The sequence below is a fragment of the Sebastes umbrosus genome, chromosome 12, assembly GCF_015220745.1.
Source record: "Sebastes umbrosus isolate fSebUmb1 chromosome 12, fSebUmb1.pri, whole genome shotgun sequence".
Lineage (NCBI taxonomy): Eukaryota > Metazoa > Chordata > Actinopteri > Perciformes > Sebastidae > Sebastes > Sebastes umbrosus.
Window position 1 is genome coordinate 25325174 of NC_051280.1, and position 20944 is coordinate 25346117.

The 20944-nt window shown below is 40.7% G+C and overlaps 1 protein-coding gene across 2 annotated transcripts; it reads left to right on the forward strand.

The window, feature by feature from the left end:
- Nucleotides 1–1412: 1412 nt before the first annotated feature.
- Nucleotides 1413–20462, forward strand: LOC119498596 (SUN domain-containing ossification factor-like). Of its 2 annotated transcripts, XM_037787602.1 has the most exons (24): nt 1413–1693; nt 6486–6600; nt 7551–7667; nt 8016–8242; nt 8402–8518; nt 9084–9225; nt 9314–9431; nt 9897–10021; nt 10122–10189; nt 10297–10404; nt 11579–11684; nt 12075–12095; nt 12593–12648; nt 14036–14118; nt 14381–14446; nt 15245–15310; nt 15483–15573; nt 15859–17169; nt 17266–17353; nt 18153–18257; nt 18717–18874; nt 19242–19321; nt 19457–19506; nt 19586–20462. In XM_037787602.1, the coding sequence occupies exons 1-24, from the start codon at nt 1623–1625 to the stop codon at nt 20051–20053; spliced, it is 3957 nt and encodes a 1318-aa protein (XP_037643530.1). In that variant the 5' UTR covers nt 1413–1622; the 3' UTR covers nt 20054–20462. The 2 variants fall into 2 exon arrangements, with proteins under 2 accessions (XP_037643530.1, XP_037643531.1); XM_037787603.1 differs by lacking the exon at nt 12075–12095.
- The last annotated feature ends 482 nt before the right edge of the window (nt 20463–20944 follow it).

Genomic DNA, 20944 nt, shown 5'->3' on the forward strand with positions numbered 1-20944 from the left:
TGTTGACACAGCTTCACAATTTGGGAATATTTTGTCATCATGAGTAATTATCACAATTATGCTAGCATTTGAAAGCAGGAGTTTAAAGTTTCAGTAGGCAGAAGGTTTTTGGCATCATTGGTCAAAAAAATCCATAAAACCCTTTCAGCATATTGTAATTCATTCTGCACCTCCTCATGGCTCTGTTTTCAGGCTTTACAAAATCTAGCCCGTGACGGTAGACTACAAGATGTTGGAAACATTTGAGGCGAGAAATAGGCATTACAGTAACATAACAACAACAACACACATTTGCTCCATTTCTACCCACTGCAGCTTTAAATAAGAGAAACACCGCCCACTGGGGCAAACCACATTCCTCAAAACGAACGCCCCCCAACCAACACACTGTCAGTTTGAACTGCGCAACAACCTCTCTGTCTTCTGATTGGACAGTTAACCGCTGACACACACACACACACTCAGTAGCAGGTTGTGCGTGTGTGTGTGTGTGTGTGTGTGTGTGTGTTAGTGATGGGAATTCCGGCTCTGTTTAGTGAGCCAGATCATTTGGCTCAGCTCACCAAGAAGAGCCGGCTCTTTCGGCTCCCAAACGGCTCTTCGTTTTTACGATTAACTTTATTTTCATTTCACTGAGTATTTGCATACACAGAAGGAAACAAAATATTGTTTCTCCCAGCTCCCGTCAGTGCATTAAAAGGATAGAATAAACAAGTATTAAAATTAACGTACTGAAAAATAACAATAAAAGATTAAAATAAGTCAACGTTTCAGACACAATTTCATACAATTTATTTTTATTCAAGCACCGCACTCCTCTCTCTTTTTCTCTCCTCTTCCTCCTGCTCTGTACCTGTAGACTGTCAGCGCGCCGCGCAACCTGCGCCCCTCCCTGCTTGATGGTATGATCCTTGTCTGTCATCACCAGATTGGTCGCACGGACGTCATTAACACAACATTCAGTCACAGTCAGTGCATGGAGTGCCCGTGGCGTGGAGAAGATCATCCTATCATTGTACGTGTCCACAGGGGCGTTTTTTATCGCGGGGAAAAGCCTACACTAGGATCAGCATTGATTCATGGAGAGACCTTCGTCTGGTCAGCTAACATTACTGCCCAGCAGGTGAAATATAGAGTGATATTGTGGTTTTAGCTGACGTGTGTCGCCTCACTGCTTTGAGGGATGCTCGTTCATGTCTATTTAGAGCGAGTACAAGCGCGAGCCCGACGCTGACTTTCGTTGACTTAACGGCCACAGGTGTCGCTGTTAACAAGCATTTCTGAAAAATACAAATAGTCCCCTTAATAAAAAAAAAAAGAAAAAACGGCTCTTGAACGGGAGCCGGCTCTTATCGTTCACTTAAAAGAGCCGGCTCAAAGAGTCGGCTCGTTCGCGACCAGCACATCACTAGTGTGTGGGGGGTGACAGCAGCCAGCAGCCACAGCGGGGCTAGCATCACATCACACTCCACCACCGTGAAACCGCCAACGTCAGCTAAGGTAACGGGTAACATTTATGTTCTACACGGCTTCAAGAGACCGCTTTGCTTTGCTAAAAGGAATAAAACGCCATTCTCTGAGTTCCGGTCGCCGGTGAGGATGTGTGTCCCGAGAGGAGAAGGATGAAGATGACACCGCTGCTGTTATGGAGAGTTGTGTCAGTGTGGCTGCTGTGTGTAGCTGTAGTCTGTCGGTAAGTTATTAAATCCTATTTAAACAGAGTATTAGTAACTGTAACAAGTAATAACCCAACTGACAAACGTTACCTACGTTTTATACCGTTACAACGCATCATAGCTGGCTGGCTAACTGCTAACTATGATGCTGTGATGTGGCACCTGGCTGACAACAAGAGAGTCAACGGTTAGCTTCAGTTAGCTTAGCTGCTACTTAGCTTCAGTTGCTCAAACTATAAGTACCAGTTAGCTTGGTAGCTAGCTGATAAACTACTAACTATCTAACTACATAAACCCCTCCACCTCATGACAGTATAACGTTACTACTGAGGGATTTAGCAGAAGAAACGTTGGTTATAGCTTCACAAGTTTAATCAACTACCACAGGTTTGTGTTATGTATGACTTAAAGCATAAATCAAACAATCAAAGATTCAAGATGTGTATTGTCATGTCGGTTATACAGGTACAATCGTGTGAAATGCTTTTTGCTGGGAAGCTTCATTCAAAATAATAAGTTATATTACAATTATAAAAGGAAATACTTTGTACAAGGCATATTAAGAATATATACAAGCATATTAATGACACATACAGGCATATTAAGATCATATACATTAAGAACATATACATTAAGAACATATACAGGCATATTAAGATCATATACATTAAGAACATATACATTAAGAACATATACAGGCATATTAAGAACATATACATTAAGAACATATACAGGCATATTAAGATCATATACATTAAGAACATATACATTAAGAACATATACAGGCATATTAAGAACATATACAGGCATATTAAGAACATATACATTAAGAACATATACAGGCATATTAAGAACATATACAGGCATATTAATGACACATACAGGCATATTAAGATCATATACATTAAGAACATATACAGGCATATTAAGATCATATACATTAAGAACATATACAGGCATATTAAGATCATATACATTAAGAACATATACATTAAGAACATATACAGGCATATTAAGAACATATACAGGCATATTAAGAACATACAGGCATATTAAGATCATATACATTAAGAACATATACAGGCATATTAAGAACATATACAGGCATATTAAGAATATATACAGGCATATTAATGACATATACATTAAGAACATATACAGGCATATTAAGAACATATACATTAAGAACATATACAGGCATATTAAGAACATATACAGGCATATTAATGACATATACATTAAGAACATATACAGGCATATTAAGAACATACACAGGCATATTAAGGACATATACATTAAGAACATATACAGGCATATTAAGAACATATACATTAAGAACATATACAGGCATATTAAGAACATATACATTAAGAACATATACAGGCATATTAAGAACATATACAGGCATATTAAGAACATATACATTAAGAACATATACAGGCATATTAAGAACATATACATTAAGAACATATAAAGGCATCTTAAGAACATATACATTAAGAACATATACAGGCATATTAAGAACATATACATTAAGAACATATACAGTATATACAGTATAAGATCTATTTTTGTGTGAGAAGGTGTCGTATGAATTATCTATTTAAAAGTCTGATGGCCTGGGGGAAAAAACTGTTCCTCAGTCTGCTGGTGAGAGTCCTGTATCTTCTGCCAGAGGGCAGGAGGGAGAACACAGGCCAAAATAAAATGTTGAACATAAGACTTTTGTACAAAAAGTCAACAATAGTGAAATTTAAAACAAGGGATTGCTATAAAAAGGCCCTCCTGTAAAGGTAGGTTTTGAGGCGTGATTTAAAAGAAGAGACGGAGTTTACTAGCCTGAGTAATGATGATTAGCAAGTAACCTCTTTGAAATTTCTTTGGAATTACTGCCAAATTACCCCCAATATTTACCTCAAAATTGATCAAAAATTACTTTATTATAAACATTATTTAATAGTAATATTCGGCTATTTCTCAATATCTTAATAATAATAATTAATTTAATACATTTCCAGGATCACCATGAAATTTGCAGACCTGTGAAATTAAGTGTTACCGAATATAGTCATGGATTAAGGTTACATGATATATTCCATAATTCTACGGTCTGGTACCACTGACTCAGCGTTTACAATTTTAAAGCGTTCTACCTAGATTTCAGAAGTGGCAGACAAAATAATTTAGTGGCCGGTAAAAATGTTCAGTGACGTGCCACAGTGGCAGGTGAGGAAAAAGGTTATTTTCAGACCCTGCCCACGACCCATACCGTCACTGAGCTGACGTTAGCCGACGTTACACAGATTTAGTTCATCAGCTCTTGACAGGATTAATTGACCTGTCACGTCAGTCCTCTTGAAAGCTGCAGGTTGGTCTGTGTAAATCTGACAGAACACAGTAAAGCCAGCAGAGAGGGAGATTATGTAGGATGATTACTGGCTGTAGCTATGATGTTAGAGGATAGAACACAAACCATAACACGCACTGACTACTGTACTTTAGATAGAGAGAGAGAAGGGATGGAGGGATACGTGATGTAATGTGGTATTAAGATCTATGTTAGTGATGTTGACCTGGCCTACTTTCACCAGCATTGCTTAGGCTCTCATTTTGAGAGTGAAGCTGTGGTAGTATTTTTGACCTTTTTGATGTCTGTTCTATACTCATGGCAGAGTACAATTCAGTAAAATGTAAACATGTCTAGACTGTTATCTCAGTGCTCAGACATGCCATAGCAGCAACAGGTGTAATTATGTTATTAACCGCATTATTACATCCAGGTGTAACAGCCCCAGGGCCCTGGTATCGTGTATGCTGGCTAACTGGAATGGCAAAGTGTGACATTTAATGGAGGAATGAATAATTCTCACAAAAAGATTTTTTTTTAAACGTTGCTCTCAAATAGGATTGGCCGATATTTACATCAGAGATTTTACTGTAGTCGTCATACTGTGGGTGGCATCTATCTGGTTGTATGAGACCATTGTAGGGTTGTTTTTATGGCAATATTGGATTTTTGTGTGCCAAAGTTTAAAGGATTTGATTAAGGGCTGGAAATCAAAGGGTAACTCATGATACTAGTATTGTATCATGAGTTACCCAGTGATTGACAGTATTTCGCACCATGGTAGAAATACTATCATAGCACAAGTAGGGCTGGGCGAAAAATAAAAACCAAAACCAAAATACCTCGATAACGATATTCAGACGATATTGCAGGGTTGACTATTGGTGCTTTCACAAAATATTTACAAAATTTGATTTTTGATAAATTGTCATCGGTTATGTCAGTTATGTGGATATAATGACTAAGTGGTTAAAGGCAAATAAAAGAACAGCTAGAACAGTCTGGTTAGTTCATAAAGTTACATCATTTTACTGTATAGCCTTTAAAATCAGGCAAAGGCAATACTTATGGCATATAACGATATTCAAAATCTAAGACGATTTACCTAGTCTCATATCACGGTATCAATTTAATATCAATCTATTGCCCAGCCCTAAGCACAAGTGATACATGCAATATGCTGGTGCCTCAATGTCAACTAGGGGTGCAACTAACAAATATTTTTATATTATCAATTAAGTTGTTTGGTCTATAAAATGTCAGCCGTTGCAGCTCAGATATCAATGTGTTTCAAGAGACTGCTGCTTCATGAAATGCAGTACATGAAATCATAATCACGGTACATATGATGTCATATCGCCATGTACTAAATTATCTTATCAGATTATTACACAGGTTAAGAATTGGGGTAATCAATGATGCATCATGTCAGGTGATAGAAGTTGAGAGACTCACAGGTCACTTGTTAGTCAGAGGTGTGTCTCAAGGACAATCATGATGAGAGTGGACACATACACATGATCTTTGCACTTGTGGGAGACACGTATATATTTAGTTTGTTGCATAGTAGGCAGCTCACTCCTTCATATCCAACCTGCTCAGTAAAAGCCCTGTTTTGTACAGTAGTGTACAGGGTCTGCTTTAACTCTTTGTCTCTAACCGGTTAGTTAATTATTGAGCAAGTCATGCCTTAACACCACTCTTGCTCCTTTTGGGGCTTTCAGTTAGAAAACAAATGCTCTGTTGTTCTCTGAAACGTCTATCGCTAGTCTAGCCCCTCAAGTCAGATCAACAAAGGAGTTGCGCCAGCCAGCCAGCCAGCCCAGTGGCCATCGGCCAAGTACTTGACCTGGAATCCAGAATAACATCCAGATAATGTCTTGGATTGTTGACAAGTTTGCAGTCGCTGTTGGAGTGTGGCCTTTGAGACTGTACGAGGAGGACATGTCCCCCCCACAGGAACACTCCATTATTAACGCAATTATTTAAAGCCTTGTTACTGCTAATTATTGTTTTTTTTCCTGCCAGGAGTGAGCACTGAAACTGACAAAAACAGAACATGATAAAATATAAATAACATTTTAGAACAATATTGCAGCTTTATTTTTCAAGGCCACACAGTGGGGTTGAGCAATATGCAGCTTGTTCGAGGTGTGTCTCTTTACTTTGACAACATTTCCCGACTCTGCATACAGATAAGATAAATTGTCGACGTTGGGGGTACAGGCCTCTGGGACTTTCGCAGTGCGTCACACTGTGACATTGGGCTGCAGCTTCCACTATGCATGACTCACTGTAGTCAAATAAACATGTTTAGTATGCCTGATTCAAGAGATGAATGCCCCTTAACAGTACTTCTATCCCAGATACCAGGACAATTTTCCCCTAATGTATTATCAAGTGACCCACTTTCAGACTCGTATGGTATTATGACACAGATTTTCTCTCCCTCCGTCTCGTAGGTACCGTAGTTGCTATGTCGGTTGCACGGAGTCGCATCAAGAGGCCCAGGGGCCCGTGTCCTCACAGGACGTCGGTTCGGAGGAAGAGTCAGGGGAAACGATTCATCATCAAAAGGTAGCATCAGCTGTATACTACTGTACAACCCACCTCATTGTCCAGAGGTTTCACAGGTTGCTGTATGAAATAACTCATGTGACCTTACACTTCATTATATATACCAGGGATGTCACGAGAACCAAGTCGATGCCCAAATTCTGAAAACATGACGGTACTCGTTTTTCTACATTACCGTAGGTAACGAAGGTACCGTCGTGGCTCGAGACTAATGGCGTCTAAAATCCGAAAGGACGCATTAAACTCACTACTGACACGTCCAGGGGATGCACCCTATTTTTTTTTCCTGATAATGCTACATTGTGAACGACAAATCCATGTTGAAATCGGCACGCTTGTTTTGTTTTAGCTGGTGTAGTTTTTGGTTTTGGTTGAGTTTTGTGTCTGGAAGATGATGATGATGAAGAAACATTGCAATAAAGTAATAAATATAAAGGAGAGCTAGTGAAGTTAGCCGTCAGCAGCCGGTGGGCTGCCCAGTCCTGCTTGAGCTAACAGCTAACGTCAGGTTTTTGTTATTAGTTTTTGTCAAGAAACCTGAATAAATAAAGTTGTTTGAAGGAGATGTTTTCACAGTAATATAAAATAGATAATAGAGAGAGAATTGTGATTTGTTTAACTTCCTAACTCTAGCTCTAAGTGTTTGTTGTTTTTTACCATGGTATCTAATTGGGTATCGAGAATCGTGGAATTTCACTGGCATTGGTATCGACTACTAAATTTCTGGTAACGTGACATCCCGAATATATATACATATATTTTTAGCTCATTTAACCACACAGGAAACCTGCTGTCATGCTAGACTCATATCGGATTAACAGTAGTTGCACAACAGTATCTGAATATATGGACTAGCAAAACAAATGTTGCTCATTTAAGGATGATCTTTGTGACTGAAACTGTCTCTTTCATGGTGTAAATGATATCTGTGTGTGTGTGCTTTTCTCTAGGTTGAGGAAAGCACGGTCTTACCTGCCCTTTCTGAAAATGAGCAGTTGATAGAGGATGAACGGCAAAAATATGAGCTGGCAACACAAGAGGTGGACAAAAAACAATATTTAGAGGAGGTACAGTATATATGCAGCATTTACGTAAAATAAAACTTCCCCAAAAATGAACTTCATACTACAAATTGGTTCTGTGCTGTGACGTTTGCTTAATGTACGCAAGTGATAATTTCAAAGACATGTTTAAGCTAACATTTCTAAAAGCTTTACCATTTGGTTTCCTCCAGATCAACACAACAGTTTTAGACCTGGATCATATGCACCATTACCACCCAGTCCTTTTTATTGATCGTTCCTGGAACATTTGAAGCTTTAAGTGTTTGGTTGATAAATCCAACTCAGGCTAATGGGCCAAGCGTTTTAACATTTCCATCCACAGCTCAAATATCTCTCATGTTTATCCATCAGGCCTTTGAAGTGGAGGAGCCCGCTGTCGAGGAAGAGTTGGAGGCAGACAAAGGGATTCCACAACCTGAGCCAGAACCTGAGCAAAGCTCAGAAAATCAACATCCTGAAACCTCCATCACTCCAGACCAGGACTCCCTGCTGCCTTCCTCCGACACTGTCTCTGAATTTGCTGCTGAGCTTGAAGACAACTCCAACATCCTTAATCTTGAAGACAACATCCCATATAGGCAAGATATTATTACCTCCAGGCTTATTTTAGTCTTTTTTTGGTCTTCTTTTTTTCTTTTCATAAGAGCAGTTCATTAATCTGTCAGTTATGTGGAAAAATGGCACAATGCAATTGAAATAGCTGCAAAAGTATAACATGGATTGTTGTTTCATTTCAGTGTTTTAGATGATACAGCTGACGTAGCTGCACCTGAGGTCATTGATTCTAACCTTCCTCCAGCTGACTTTGAAGAAGAAGAAGAAGAAGAAGAGAACAACCCATATGACAATGAAAGGTGGGTACAGTTAATTTTGTGCCCTACTTAGTGAGCTAAAAATATCTAAGGACGCTTTCACAAGCCATAGTCTGTTTGGCTAGTCCCGAATCAGAGTGAAACTGATATTTTTGGGTCGTTTTTTGTTTGGTCTGGTTCGGTTTCACGGTGCACAAATTAAAGCGTATCAAATAAAAAATATAACTTGCTGAGGGGCGTGTACGAAAGAGCTAATTTGTCTTTTTTGTCTTGAGAGCTGCCACTTCTCTTCAGGAAATCGCGGACTTTGATATATTGTTGTCAACGTTTTTTCACTCTGCACTGATCTACTGTGCGCACAAATCCCTTCTCCAGTTTATCTCGAATGACTTTATAAACATCATTACTTTTTTGAACTTTATTTAGCATATTCTGTATGCTCTCTTCGGCCCAGATGTCAAGCAAACATCAGTCAGTCCTCTCCCACTCATGTTAACCTGTCGTTTACCTGTGTCCACCGCAGAATTTGGTTATAGTTCAACTTAAAAGACAAATGGGACTCTGACTTAAACAAAGCTGTTTTTTTTTTTTTTTGTTGTTCCCACAGCAATCCTCCAATTGTTCTGGAGAACACTTCCAATGTTCACACTGCAGGTACTAAAACCCTCGCCGACCTGCCTCTGACTTCTCAGACTGAACCCGGCACACAGCATCTGGAGGCCAACGGTTCACACATGCTGAAAGAGCAAGTATGGAGCTCGGTTACCGTGTGAACTATTTTTCTCTCTCTACCAAATGAGGTGCCCCAGCTCTGATTTTTCTCATTATCTTTGACAGGACCGGAGCTCCCCTGTTCCCACAGGCCCAGATACCAGCGTGAACACCAAAGACCCCGAGGACATCCCCACTTTTGATGAGTGGACGCGGAAGATGATTGAGGTCGAGAATGAAAAGAGTAAGAATACAAGTTTATCCTTCTAAATTGTGTTAAGATTGATGATCCAGAACAAAACATATTGTGTGTGTGTGTGTGTGTGTGTGTGTGTGTGTGTGTGTGTGTGTGTGTGTGTGTGTGTGTGTGTGTGTGTGTGTGTGTGTGTGTGTGTGTGTGTGTGTGTGTGTGTGTGTGTGTGTGTGTGTGTGTGTGTGTGTGTGTGTGTGTGTGTGTGTGTGTGTGTGTGTGTGCGTGCGTGCGTGCGTGCGTGCGTGCGTGCGTGCGTGCGTGCGTGCGTGCGTGCGTGCGTGCGTGCGTGCGTGCGTGCGTGCGTGCGTGCGTGCGTGCGTGCGTGCGTGCGTGCGTGCGTGCGTGCGTGCGTGCGTGCGTGCGTGCGTGCGTGCGTGCGTGCGTGCGTGCGTGCGTGTGTGTGAACAATTTTTAAAACTCCCCCGTGATTCTTTATTGTGTTTGTCCTCTCAATAGCTCAGTCTACTCATACTTCTAACAACGGGGCTCCGCCTACGGTGAAAAAGGTTCAGAAGAATTTCAATAACTACGCCTCAGTGGAGTGTGGAGCCAAGATCCTTGGCGCTAACCCAGAGGCAAAGGTACTGTACTACATCCTACTGAGGAATCCGCTTCCTCTTTCTGATGTCGACACAATGACGGATACAAATTCGTATTTATTTGTGAATTTGTTCCACACAGAGCACTTCAGCCATATTGAAGGAGAACATGGACCTGTACATGCTAAACCCCTGTAGTAATAAAATCTGGTATGTAGTATGCATGAACCTCCTGCGTTCTATCCACCGATGCAACATTTCTTTTCACCTCCAACTGAAGCCAATTTATTGAAGCCTTGTTTCTCGTTCTGGCGCAGGTTCATCATTGAGCTCTGTGAGCCCATCCAGGTGAAGCAGCTGGACATCGCTAACTTTGAGCTATTCTCTTCTACTCCCAAAGACTTTCTTGTCTCCATCAGTGATAGGTATGCACTAGGGCTGTCCCGAATATCATCTTTCGGGCTTCGAAACTTCGATGAGAAATATGCGAAGGTATTCGAAGCTTTGCGGCGAATAATATGAATAATGTTGTGGGATTATTCCTTATTTCATGGGCTATTTGGGGGATTTAAACATTATTATTACACACATATAAAAAACAAAAAAAACAAAGCATTCAAATACTGATTTGGAGGTCGATTACCATGGCAATGGTCGAAGCTTCAAAGCTTTCGTGTCAGCCATAGTATGCACTGAGGCCACCATACACACAATATCTACCAGTATATTACCAATGTTGATCTTTTAATGTATTCATTTTTGGTAAAAAAACTACAGGCATTTCATTGGAAAAACTGACGGTGAATTCACAAAGAATGGATTGCGACCGCTGATAGCACCATGAAATGCGCATCACTTGCAACCGCTATTTGCCCCAAGGTCTGATTCACAAAAGATATTGCGCTAATGGTATTACGCCGAAAACACGCCCATAAAGTTTTGCATCTGGTCGCAATTACCTATGTAGCAAAGTATAGATGTTACCTTTGCGCCAAGAACATAGGCAGAACAATGGCAGAGAGAAAAATGACATTTTCAGACCGTGAGCTACAGGTCCTGACCGACGAGGTGCAGAGGCATTCCTCAAAACTTCAGGCAAGGAATTTGGCATTTAATATGCCAATATCACTTTTAAGTCAGGGCGTGACGCCCCTTTATAAAATGTGCTTCAATTACCACCAACTCTCTGAAGACGCTAATAATTTCACTGTAACTGTGTGCGGCTTTTGGCGCTGATCTTTGTGAACTAGGCTGTTTTTGCAGTGAGGCTTATTTGCATAGAAAGGGGCCAATTTTGTGCCAAATGTCTTCATATTCCCTAATTTAAATACGTGCAAATAGCACAGGAGCGCCGAGACGCTGTTTGCTTGACAGCACAGTCAGGGGTGCTTTGAGAATTAGTTTTTTTTTGTCTTATTTGTGCAGGTTTAGCTGCTGCCAAAGCCGCGCAATCCTTTTGTGAATTCGCTCCTGTTTGTGGTTCATTATAGAAAACGTATCAGAAATCTAATTTTAATGACCAAAACCTGTTCTGTAATCTTAATCTCCCAGACATTCATATCACTGAACTGACTATGTTGTGCAAATCTACTCCTGCAGATATCCAACAAATAAGTGGCTAAAGCTGGGAACCTTTCACGCCCGGGATGAACGCACAGTCCAGAGCTTCCCATTGGATGAGCATCTTTATGCTAAATATGTGAAGGTGAGTTTTTCTAGTCACACGACCATTGCATCTGTCTCTGTTCAATGCTTAAGTAGTGCAGAGGAATCGCCATAATGTCCTGATGAAGGTGAACATTTAACTGTTTCTGTACACTTTCTCTCTGAATGTCTTTGAATGGAAGTTTTGGCCCCTTCACTGTAGAATGCCTGTATTATAGGAGGAGGTCTTGTATATAACAGTTTCAGTGTTCATTATTGTAGATAAGAGGACTAGCAAATTTCTGAAATGTGAAGTGTAACCAGTTTGGTCATTTTGTCTCTGAAGTGACTCAAATGACAAACCAACACACACACTCTTTGGTCGTGTTATAAATGCATGTATACGTCTCTTTTAATTCTTTTCTCTTTTTTTCTGTCTCTCTTGCATCAGATGTTCACCAAGTACATAAAGGTTGGCCTGCTTTTCTTGTAGACGTCTGTGGTTGTGTGAGCTGAATAGTAAACACGGAGGGGGATGTATTTTCTTTTGTCTAAGTGGTGTGATCAACTCTAAACAGATGCAGATCTAACTCGCTATGCTAGCTGCTAACCCATTTGAACTTCAATAAATACTCTTTGCATACAGTCATATCGTGCATAATGAACATTTGATAACCCATGAAGTGATACCCACCAGCTGTCATTCAAATAATAAAGCATAGTATATATAAATCAAATGATCTAACCTACCCTATACTGAGATGTCCCTCTGATTCACTCACATTGCCAATCAGCCTCACAATGTTTCATTTGAACCCATTGTGTTGATTTTACAACAAAACAAATCACGGCTTTGCTGTTTGTAAATGATACAACCACTGCTGACTGAGAGTGTTTATTTGCGCGAGGTACAATGCAGCATCCATTTCCATTATAATAGCTGAATAATTTTAGCTTTCTTTTTTTTAGGTAGAGCTGGTCTCTCACTTTGGCTACGAACATTTCTGTCCCCTCAGTCTCATAAGGTACGTAACATTCAGGCAATGTCATGTTTTTCTAACATGATTTGAATATTTTAAGCTGTTTTACAAAGAAGGTGCGAAACATTAATATGGAACATGAAAGTAAAAGCAACATGTAGGTATTGCTATGGACGTGTCATGTTCTTATCGTTATACTTTTTATTGTTTTGTGTTGTATGTCTTTTTTAGTTGATCATTTAAACAATAGCTTACAACAGGCCTTGCTACAGTATATTGTATTATTTTCGCTGGTCTGTGCACAGTCTTCATTTTCTAACCACACGGATAGGCGGAAATCATGCTGAAACTATGCTGTAGAAGAGTGGGTAACCCAGAGTTTGAAAAATGAAGCCAATGCCTTAAACTTGCATTCTTTCTAATAGCCAGCAGGGGGCGACTCCTCTGGTTGCCACAAGAAGTCTGATTGTATAGAAGTCTATGAGAAAATGACTCTACTTCTCACTTGATTTATTACCTCAGTAAACATTGTAAACATGAGTTTATGGTCTCAATCGCTAGTTTAAAGTCTTTTTCAATACAGCATGATGTTCATTTAGTAAATTATGGTCCCATTTAGAGTAAAATAAACGATAAAGCAGAGTATGCTTTAGGGCGTGGCTACCTTGTGATTGAGAGGTCGCTACCACGGCGTTGTCCGGTCTTGGAGTTGTCCGTGGTTTCGTCTTACAACTTTAACCCTTTCACAGTGTGCTTTCAGTTCATGAAAGTTAATTATAACTTTTTGGTCGCCTAAAAAATGTCTTATTCAGCGTTCGGCTGTATTTAGCTCACAACCTCACAAAGCTCACTTCTGATTGCAAAAAAACAAAATGCTGAACTCGAGGCTTGAAAACGGCAGTTCACAAACCAATGGGGTGACGTCATGGTGACTACGTCCACTTCTTATATACAGTCTATTATGTTGAGAGCCATGCGGAGCTCCCAATCACACATTTAGCACCTTTAGTGTGTTTTCAAAATGATAGCTTGTTGCATACTGCATGAGCTCTAGAGGGTGTCAAGTGATATTATGTAATATTTGGCATGTGTTCATGGTCAGCTCACCCTTTACCCCAGCCCTTACCACACTATCAAACCTTTGGTGGGAGTAAGGAGAGCTAATGCACATGTTAGCAGCTGTTCTGGCTGAAGCATTTGCACCAAAGAGGTGCCAGAAATTGAAACGGTTCAGGAAAAGGACCAGCTGTTGGAGGACTCTCCTATACTGTATGACCTGTGTGTGTTGTGGGCTTTTAGCATAGCTCTCTGCCTCCTACAGGCTGTCAAAGACTTGATAATGGATCACTTCTAAGTGGCTAGATAACACAGATTAGATTTCACTGTTACATGAGCTCGGTTAGAATCATTTCAATGCACCTTTTTTTGCCAGGGTGTTTGGGACGAGCATGGTTGAAGAGTACGAGGAGATAGCTGATCCCGCAGAAAGGCCAGATGATCAGGACGATGAGTTGGGTAAGAACTCAGAAGAATCATATATTTAATACAGTTGGACATTTTCACAGCGTGCAATACACACTAACCGATTTGGTACAGTTTGTATCCCTTGTGAGGATAATATAACAAACTTGTCGCACTGAAATTACCCCATTCATGTGTGTGTTTAGGCATTATGTTTATGGTCACTGCACCAAAATCAACAGTCATATTTATCATTGTCCTTTTAATATTTTGTCATGAGATTGATGTGTGTCATTAAGTGTGCTGCTCCTTACAGATTATCCTCCTGGATATACACCCGCTGAAGTCAAGTTATCCAAGAATCTGATTGGATCAGCAAAGGGTAAGTATAGACCGTTTCAACTGAATTGCATTGCTAGTTAACAGCTTGGGTCTCTGTTTACTTCCTATCAGCTTACAGTATGTCATTCACATTCACATAGGCTGAGTACAAAATCGCATACTATGCACTAAATACTCAACATGTGTACTATCGTTCAACCTACTTTTGTGTGAATAAACAGTAGTATGCCTCTTTTTGGACGCACTGAACTGTAATTACCACGTCAGTTCCAGAGAGCCTCCTTGCCGGTTGGAGACGCGTAACCATGGTAACATGCACCAACCTCGTGTGACCAAAACGATGATTTGTGAGGATAAAGTCTGAACTAATATAAAGACTATAGTAGACTAGCAAAATGGAATCTTATACTTACACTTAAATTGAAGGGTTATTGAAAGAGCAGTCCGTCATTGTCTGTTATAAACGTTGTCGTTGCTATGGCATTGCGTTGTGGAATATTTATGCCGGTGTAGTGTCCAGTGTTTGCATACTGTAATATTTCATTGGAAATAGTATGCAATTTGCATACTTTTGGTTTCATACTAAGGTTCTGGACATACTAACAAATCTCACATACAGTTTTAGCGCACTAAATAGCACGTTAGTATGGAATTTCGGATGCAACCATACACTGCAACAGGAAATAAACTGGGATATATTTGGAATGTTTACGTGTACAACTGTGAAATGACCTATAGCCAACACAGATTTCTACTGCAAGAAGAGATGACTACAATGATCCCAAAACCTGGATTACTGTATTAATTTGTTACTCTGGTGTTTACATTGTCTCTTCAGATGTCATTTTGAACATGGTAAATAACATTGCTGTCAATGTTCTCGGCGGAGGTGAGGAGATGCAAGGTACGACCAACACAATCAGCTTGACATTTCTGCCCAGTAGCTCTCATAACCTTCGCTTTTTGAAGGAGATACAGTCACTATTTTATTTCCCCAACTATTCAGTTGTTGACAATAGGCTAGCGATGACTTTTTTAAATTATAATTATTTGTTTCTATTATTTACGTTTTGTAGGCAACCTTTCATCACAGGACGTGAACATATCTGAGCCACCACCGAAACTTGAAACCACCTCTAAAACTACCACTACGGACCTCACTTCAGTGTGAGTACATGTCTTATAACATCTTTCATAATTGTAAATTCATCTTCAACAAACCTTAAAAAGATGGTTTGGGTGTTTTGAAGTGGGGTTGTATTAGTTCCTCATATCTGGAGAACTGCTTTTCCATTAACCAGTGCTTTGTGAAATAAAGGATAAGGTTGCTCCACATGCTCTTTAGATATTTTTAAATGAGCTTACAGTGCTTTTTTGTCTTTCATGGCTGTTGTATTGTGCCCCTCCTTTACTGTATTTACTATGTACTATATTGTCCTTCTATTTCTCTAGTCCAGACACTGAAGTGGAAGAGGTTTTACCAGACCCCGATATCCCTGCAACTGTATCCCCGTCCTCAGAGATCTCTGAGTCAGAGTCACCTACTACTGATTCAAGCAATCAAGAGCTCCCCCCAGTGGAGGAAAATATTATCATTCCTTTAGAGAAAGATCAGGAAGAACATATCAGCTCTACAATCACCCTTTTGGGAAAGGAGGAGGAGTTGGATGAAGAAAAAGAGAAAATGAATCACCATGAGCGACAACAAGAAATCCAAAACTACTGTTCACTGCTTACTTCGTTTTCTTCCTCTTGTTCTTGCGCTGCTTCCCTCCAGGAGTATCTCCATCGGCAGTGTTCAGCCCTGCTGTCCAAAAAAAGGAAGTGCCAAACTATGAATAGAAAGCAAATGATTCCTCCCATCCAAACACCCGCTTGGCAACTACCGCTGTCCCCCTCTGCTTGCCCTGAACCTCAGCAGCACCACAGCGAGGTACATCAGCCCCATGAACAAGAACAAGCTTCTGAACAGGAGCCAGAGAGCGGAGCCAGCTCGTCGGAAACGCCACCGCCTCCAGGGAGCACAGTAGATACAGAGTCTATGTCCGAACCTCCTCTGCTGGAGCCCAGTCAGACCTCGAACCTCCCCACACCCAGCGCCACGGACTCATCTTCTGCCAAACCTACCCCTATTGTGGACACACCGCAGCTGTCTTCTGAGGAACCAGCGAGGGAGCTAAAGCCAGAAAAGAGCCAGGACGTGCTGGCTGAAGAGAAGCACATTGAGCCTTCAGCCTCTCTCAGTAGCTCCAGCGTCGGCACAACAGTGGACGAGGCCTCAGTGGCACCAACAGAAGAGAAGTCTGACATTGAGGTTTCTAAATCAGAGATAGACGCCCCCATCCAAACCCCAGATAAAATGGATGTATCCCAAGTTCTCCACCCCGCCACCTCCCCTCATTTAGACCCTGACGCACCAGCTGTACCTGAAAGCGGCACTACTTCCGCTGAAGTGTCCCACCCTGCTCCAGACACCTTTACAGAACTCGAGCCCTCTGGTGATCCCTCGACCATCACAGAAACTAAAACGGAGGATTTCGCGGATGACATCTCCACATCGTTAGGTGGCAAGCCTTCCTCTCCTATTTCGCCGTCCCTCTCAGACATCTACGCAGAGCCCCCCAACGACACGGAGCAGAACGGGAACCCGGTGCACGGCTCCGGCCAGAAGGAGTCTGTGTTCATGAGGCTCAACAACCGCATCAAGGCCCTGGAGATAAACATGTCGCTCAGCGGACGCTACCTGGAGCAGCTGAGCCAGAGGTGAGAAACGGGGACACACACCAGTGCTACAGAAGGGCAGAGTATGGTCGTCGAGTAGAGGCTGATATTAAGTCTTCTTCTATGTTTTGATTCAAGGTATCGGAAGCAGATGGAGGAGATGCAGAAGGCTTTCAACAAAACCATCATTAAACTCCAGAACACCTCTAGAATAGCGGAGGAGCAGGTGAGCAATGAAAGGGCACAAAATCAATTTATTATATTGATTAAAAATGCAATTGAAAGTCTTGCTAGGCGGAGTACAAAATTGCCACAGTCAGATGTGTTTTTCCCAAAGCTTTCTGCTTTAGGCACGGAGCAGAACGTACTGTACTTAAGTAAAGTAGAAGTATGTGAAAATTATACTTGAGTATTTTCATTTTATGCTACTCTACACTTCCACTACATTTTGGAGGTAAATATTGTACTTTTTACTCCACTACATTTACTTGACAGCATTTTATTAATACAAATTTTAAATAAACTAATACAGTCTGATATATTATTATAGATTAAGCTACCCAACACTATATTAAGTAATTAAAATTAGCTCCACCTTCACCAGCTACAACATTAAAGTGATGAACACATTCATGCATCCATAATTATAATCTGTTAATATAATATATATGATTCTGCATAATGAGTACTTTTACTTTTGGTACTCTAAGTATATTTTGATTCAAATTTTGTTTTACTTTTACTCAAGTAAGATTTTAAATGCAGGAATTTTACCTGTAGGAAAGTATTTCTACACTGGTATTACTACTTTTACTTAAGTCAAAGATCTTTGTACTTCTTCCACGACTGCAAATGACTATAATATGAAAAGGGTCACTCGTAATAACAAACTCACAGAAAAAAACAACATTGTACCTTCAATGATTTATTCATAATACCTTTTACACATACTATTTCAATGATGTGATTGTGTGTGTGTGTTTGCTGAATTTGTTGTCTTTGTTGTCTTTGTTGTCCTCCCGTAGGACCAACGTCAGACTGAGTCCATTCAGTTGCTGCAGGGCCAGCTGGAAAATGTGACTCAGCTGGTTCTCAACCTGTCTGTCAGAGTCAGCCAGCTGCAGAACGAGGTAGATACAACAACGCTGCAGGCACAGAGCCTTCATCTGTAATCAGGAGGTTTTTTTCAGCCTGATATCAAACAGAGTAAATTTAGTCTTTTCCTGGGACCAAGTCATTAGGATGACACACGGGTCCTGACCAGGCTCAGGGAGTAACGGAACGGCGTTACGTAATTAGAATACAAAAAAAAAGTGACTGTATTCTATTAAAGTTACAGAAAAAAAAGACCTAATATCCACCCCTAGTAATTAGTAATATCGGTATACATTTTTAAAGTCAAAGTAAACATCTTTAAGGCTACTAAATGCGTTGACATTTTACTGATTCAACTTCTGAAATACATGTCTGAATGTGTACCTATGGAATTGTTTCAGTTTTCTTCACTGTATTTTTCTCTCTCATTTGTCACATCAGACATTGTCGCTGTTTTGCTAATGATATAATCGCTGGTCTGTCTCCTACTGTAGGTGTCAGACAGGCAGAACTACCTGCTGCTATCTCTACTGTTGTGTCTGTGTCTCGGCCTGCTGCTGTGCGCCAACCACTGCCGCATCTCCTCTGTTCCTCCAACCACGGACCCAGAGCCACCCATGCCTAAGAGCTACGCCTACTGCTGTCCTGAAAGGTAGCACGACAATCGTACAGTTTTACTTTCTGTTGAAAAATACATATAATGACAAATCTTAATAACAAGATTCAGTAGAGTAAAATTGAAATGCTCAGATCTATCTTTACATACATGGTGGCACAGAAAAAGCTCTTGTGGAGAGGGTAAGTGTGAATAAGTGGCTTCTCCAAATGGGCTATAACAGCTAATGGGCAGAGGTTACTGTGCCTTGAACGGCTTCTACTAATTAAGCCAGTTTATTGATACGATTAATCATCAGGAGCATCGCAGCTGGAATCTTAGGCGATGACACAGTCGTGACTCATGTCTTAATAAAGGAGCTACATGCAGTCTTTTTCCTCAACCATTACTGTTACCCTAATAGGCAGTTCTCTTCCTGTGATGAGACGGGCTTGAAGAGGAGTGCATCCTATCCACTCATACACTCACTCGCCAACACTGACGGTACGTTTCCACTACATAAGTGCTATCACGGTAATAATGTTAATCAGTTTCAAATATATCTTGAATAATTAATCAATCCACATTTGAACCATTCCTGATCTTGGTGGAAATTAACCTCAATTGTTTGGCTCACAGGCCCAGAAATGCTGCACTCAGAGGAGAGTCTTTGTCCAGCTAACAGAAAGGTGTGTAAGGATGCATTTATCGCAGTGCAGTTTGAAATACTGATTGTGACTGATTAACAGTTACCTTTTCCCCACACAGAAGAGACGCCGTAAGATGAAACCCATGGAGAAAGTGGAGACTCTGAAAGCCTCTTTTCACGCTGCTCCAGAACTGTGTAACGGAGCTGTTGTGTGTAATGGCGTACTTATCACCACAAACCCTACACCCTTTGCAAAAAGGTTACTCCAACCTATGTTTAGAGACTCGCCGTCAGAGGGGAGCTCGGAGGGATCTTCGCATTCAGATGACCCCTCCTTCTGTGGCATCACCACAGCTTGCAACCGGATCTGCGACGGGCTCCCTCTACCCAAGACACGGGCGGAGAAACGGGCTTTAAGACGCAGGCGTCCGAAGCCCAGCTGCACGGTGGTGGACTTGCTTCAGGTCCCACGGAGGGACAGGAGCCAACCACTGCCCATCTCTACCATACCGGACATCATGAACAAGAAAACGGAGCAAAGCTCTGGGACCTTTGGGGTAAATGTTGCCCTCTCGGGTCCTGTTTGACAGGAATCCTTCTCTCACTGACTGCTTAACTCTTTCCAAAAGAGGATGGATGTTAATTTCTGTAGCCACAGGCAGCTTTAAGCTTCGATATGTGACAATCCCTTCACTCTTTTTTTTTTTCTGTTCATGTTCTCGTCAGATGTTTATATTTGTTATACTTCAAATCAAAGAAATGTCTTCCCAGCTTTCCATTAAAGCTTTTCTCTTTTGTTTGGAAATATTGACTGTGACTACTGACCCTACACACTAACAAAATGATTCAATCAAGTTTTATTGTCCACATGCTGCACACTGACCCTGTAAATGGTAAATGGACTTGCATTTATATAGCGCTTTTCTAGTCTTCCGATCACTCAAAGCACTGTAAACAACATCTATATTGTGAAGAAATTATTGTTTTTCAAAAATCTATCTGTCCCTTATTTCATAAAAAGTCAGATCTGACCTCTACAGTATGTAAACCTGATGTCAGGACATTGTCTCAAATATTCAAGAACAAGTACAAAGAGTTTTTCCTGTAGTCAGTTCACCTTCGAATTAAAAGCCCAGAAACTGTTACTTTAAATGTATTTGGGGTGTAAAGCACAGAAGACATTGAGATATTGGATTTTTTAAATTGAAAGTGGAAAGATGGAGCTATAAAAGAAACTGTATCATGCTGTGTTCTATTAGTTATTGATCAAGTTAACCTGAAAGAGAAGAAAGATGGTACACAACATAAAAAGGAATTCAATGAAAAAAGTACATTTATTTAGTGATGCTGTATACAGCAACTGGTGCTGGAATAAGCTTCAATGCAACCACTGAACTTCAAAATGGTACTTCAAATATTCCTAAGAAAAGAGATTAATCAACCATCAACTGCACTCAAGTCCAGTCATGTAGTGATTA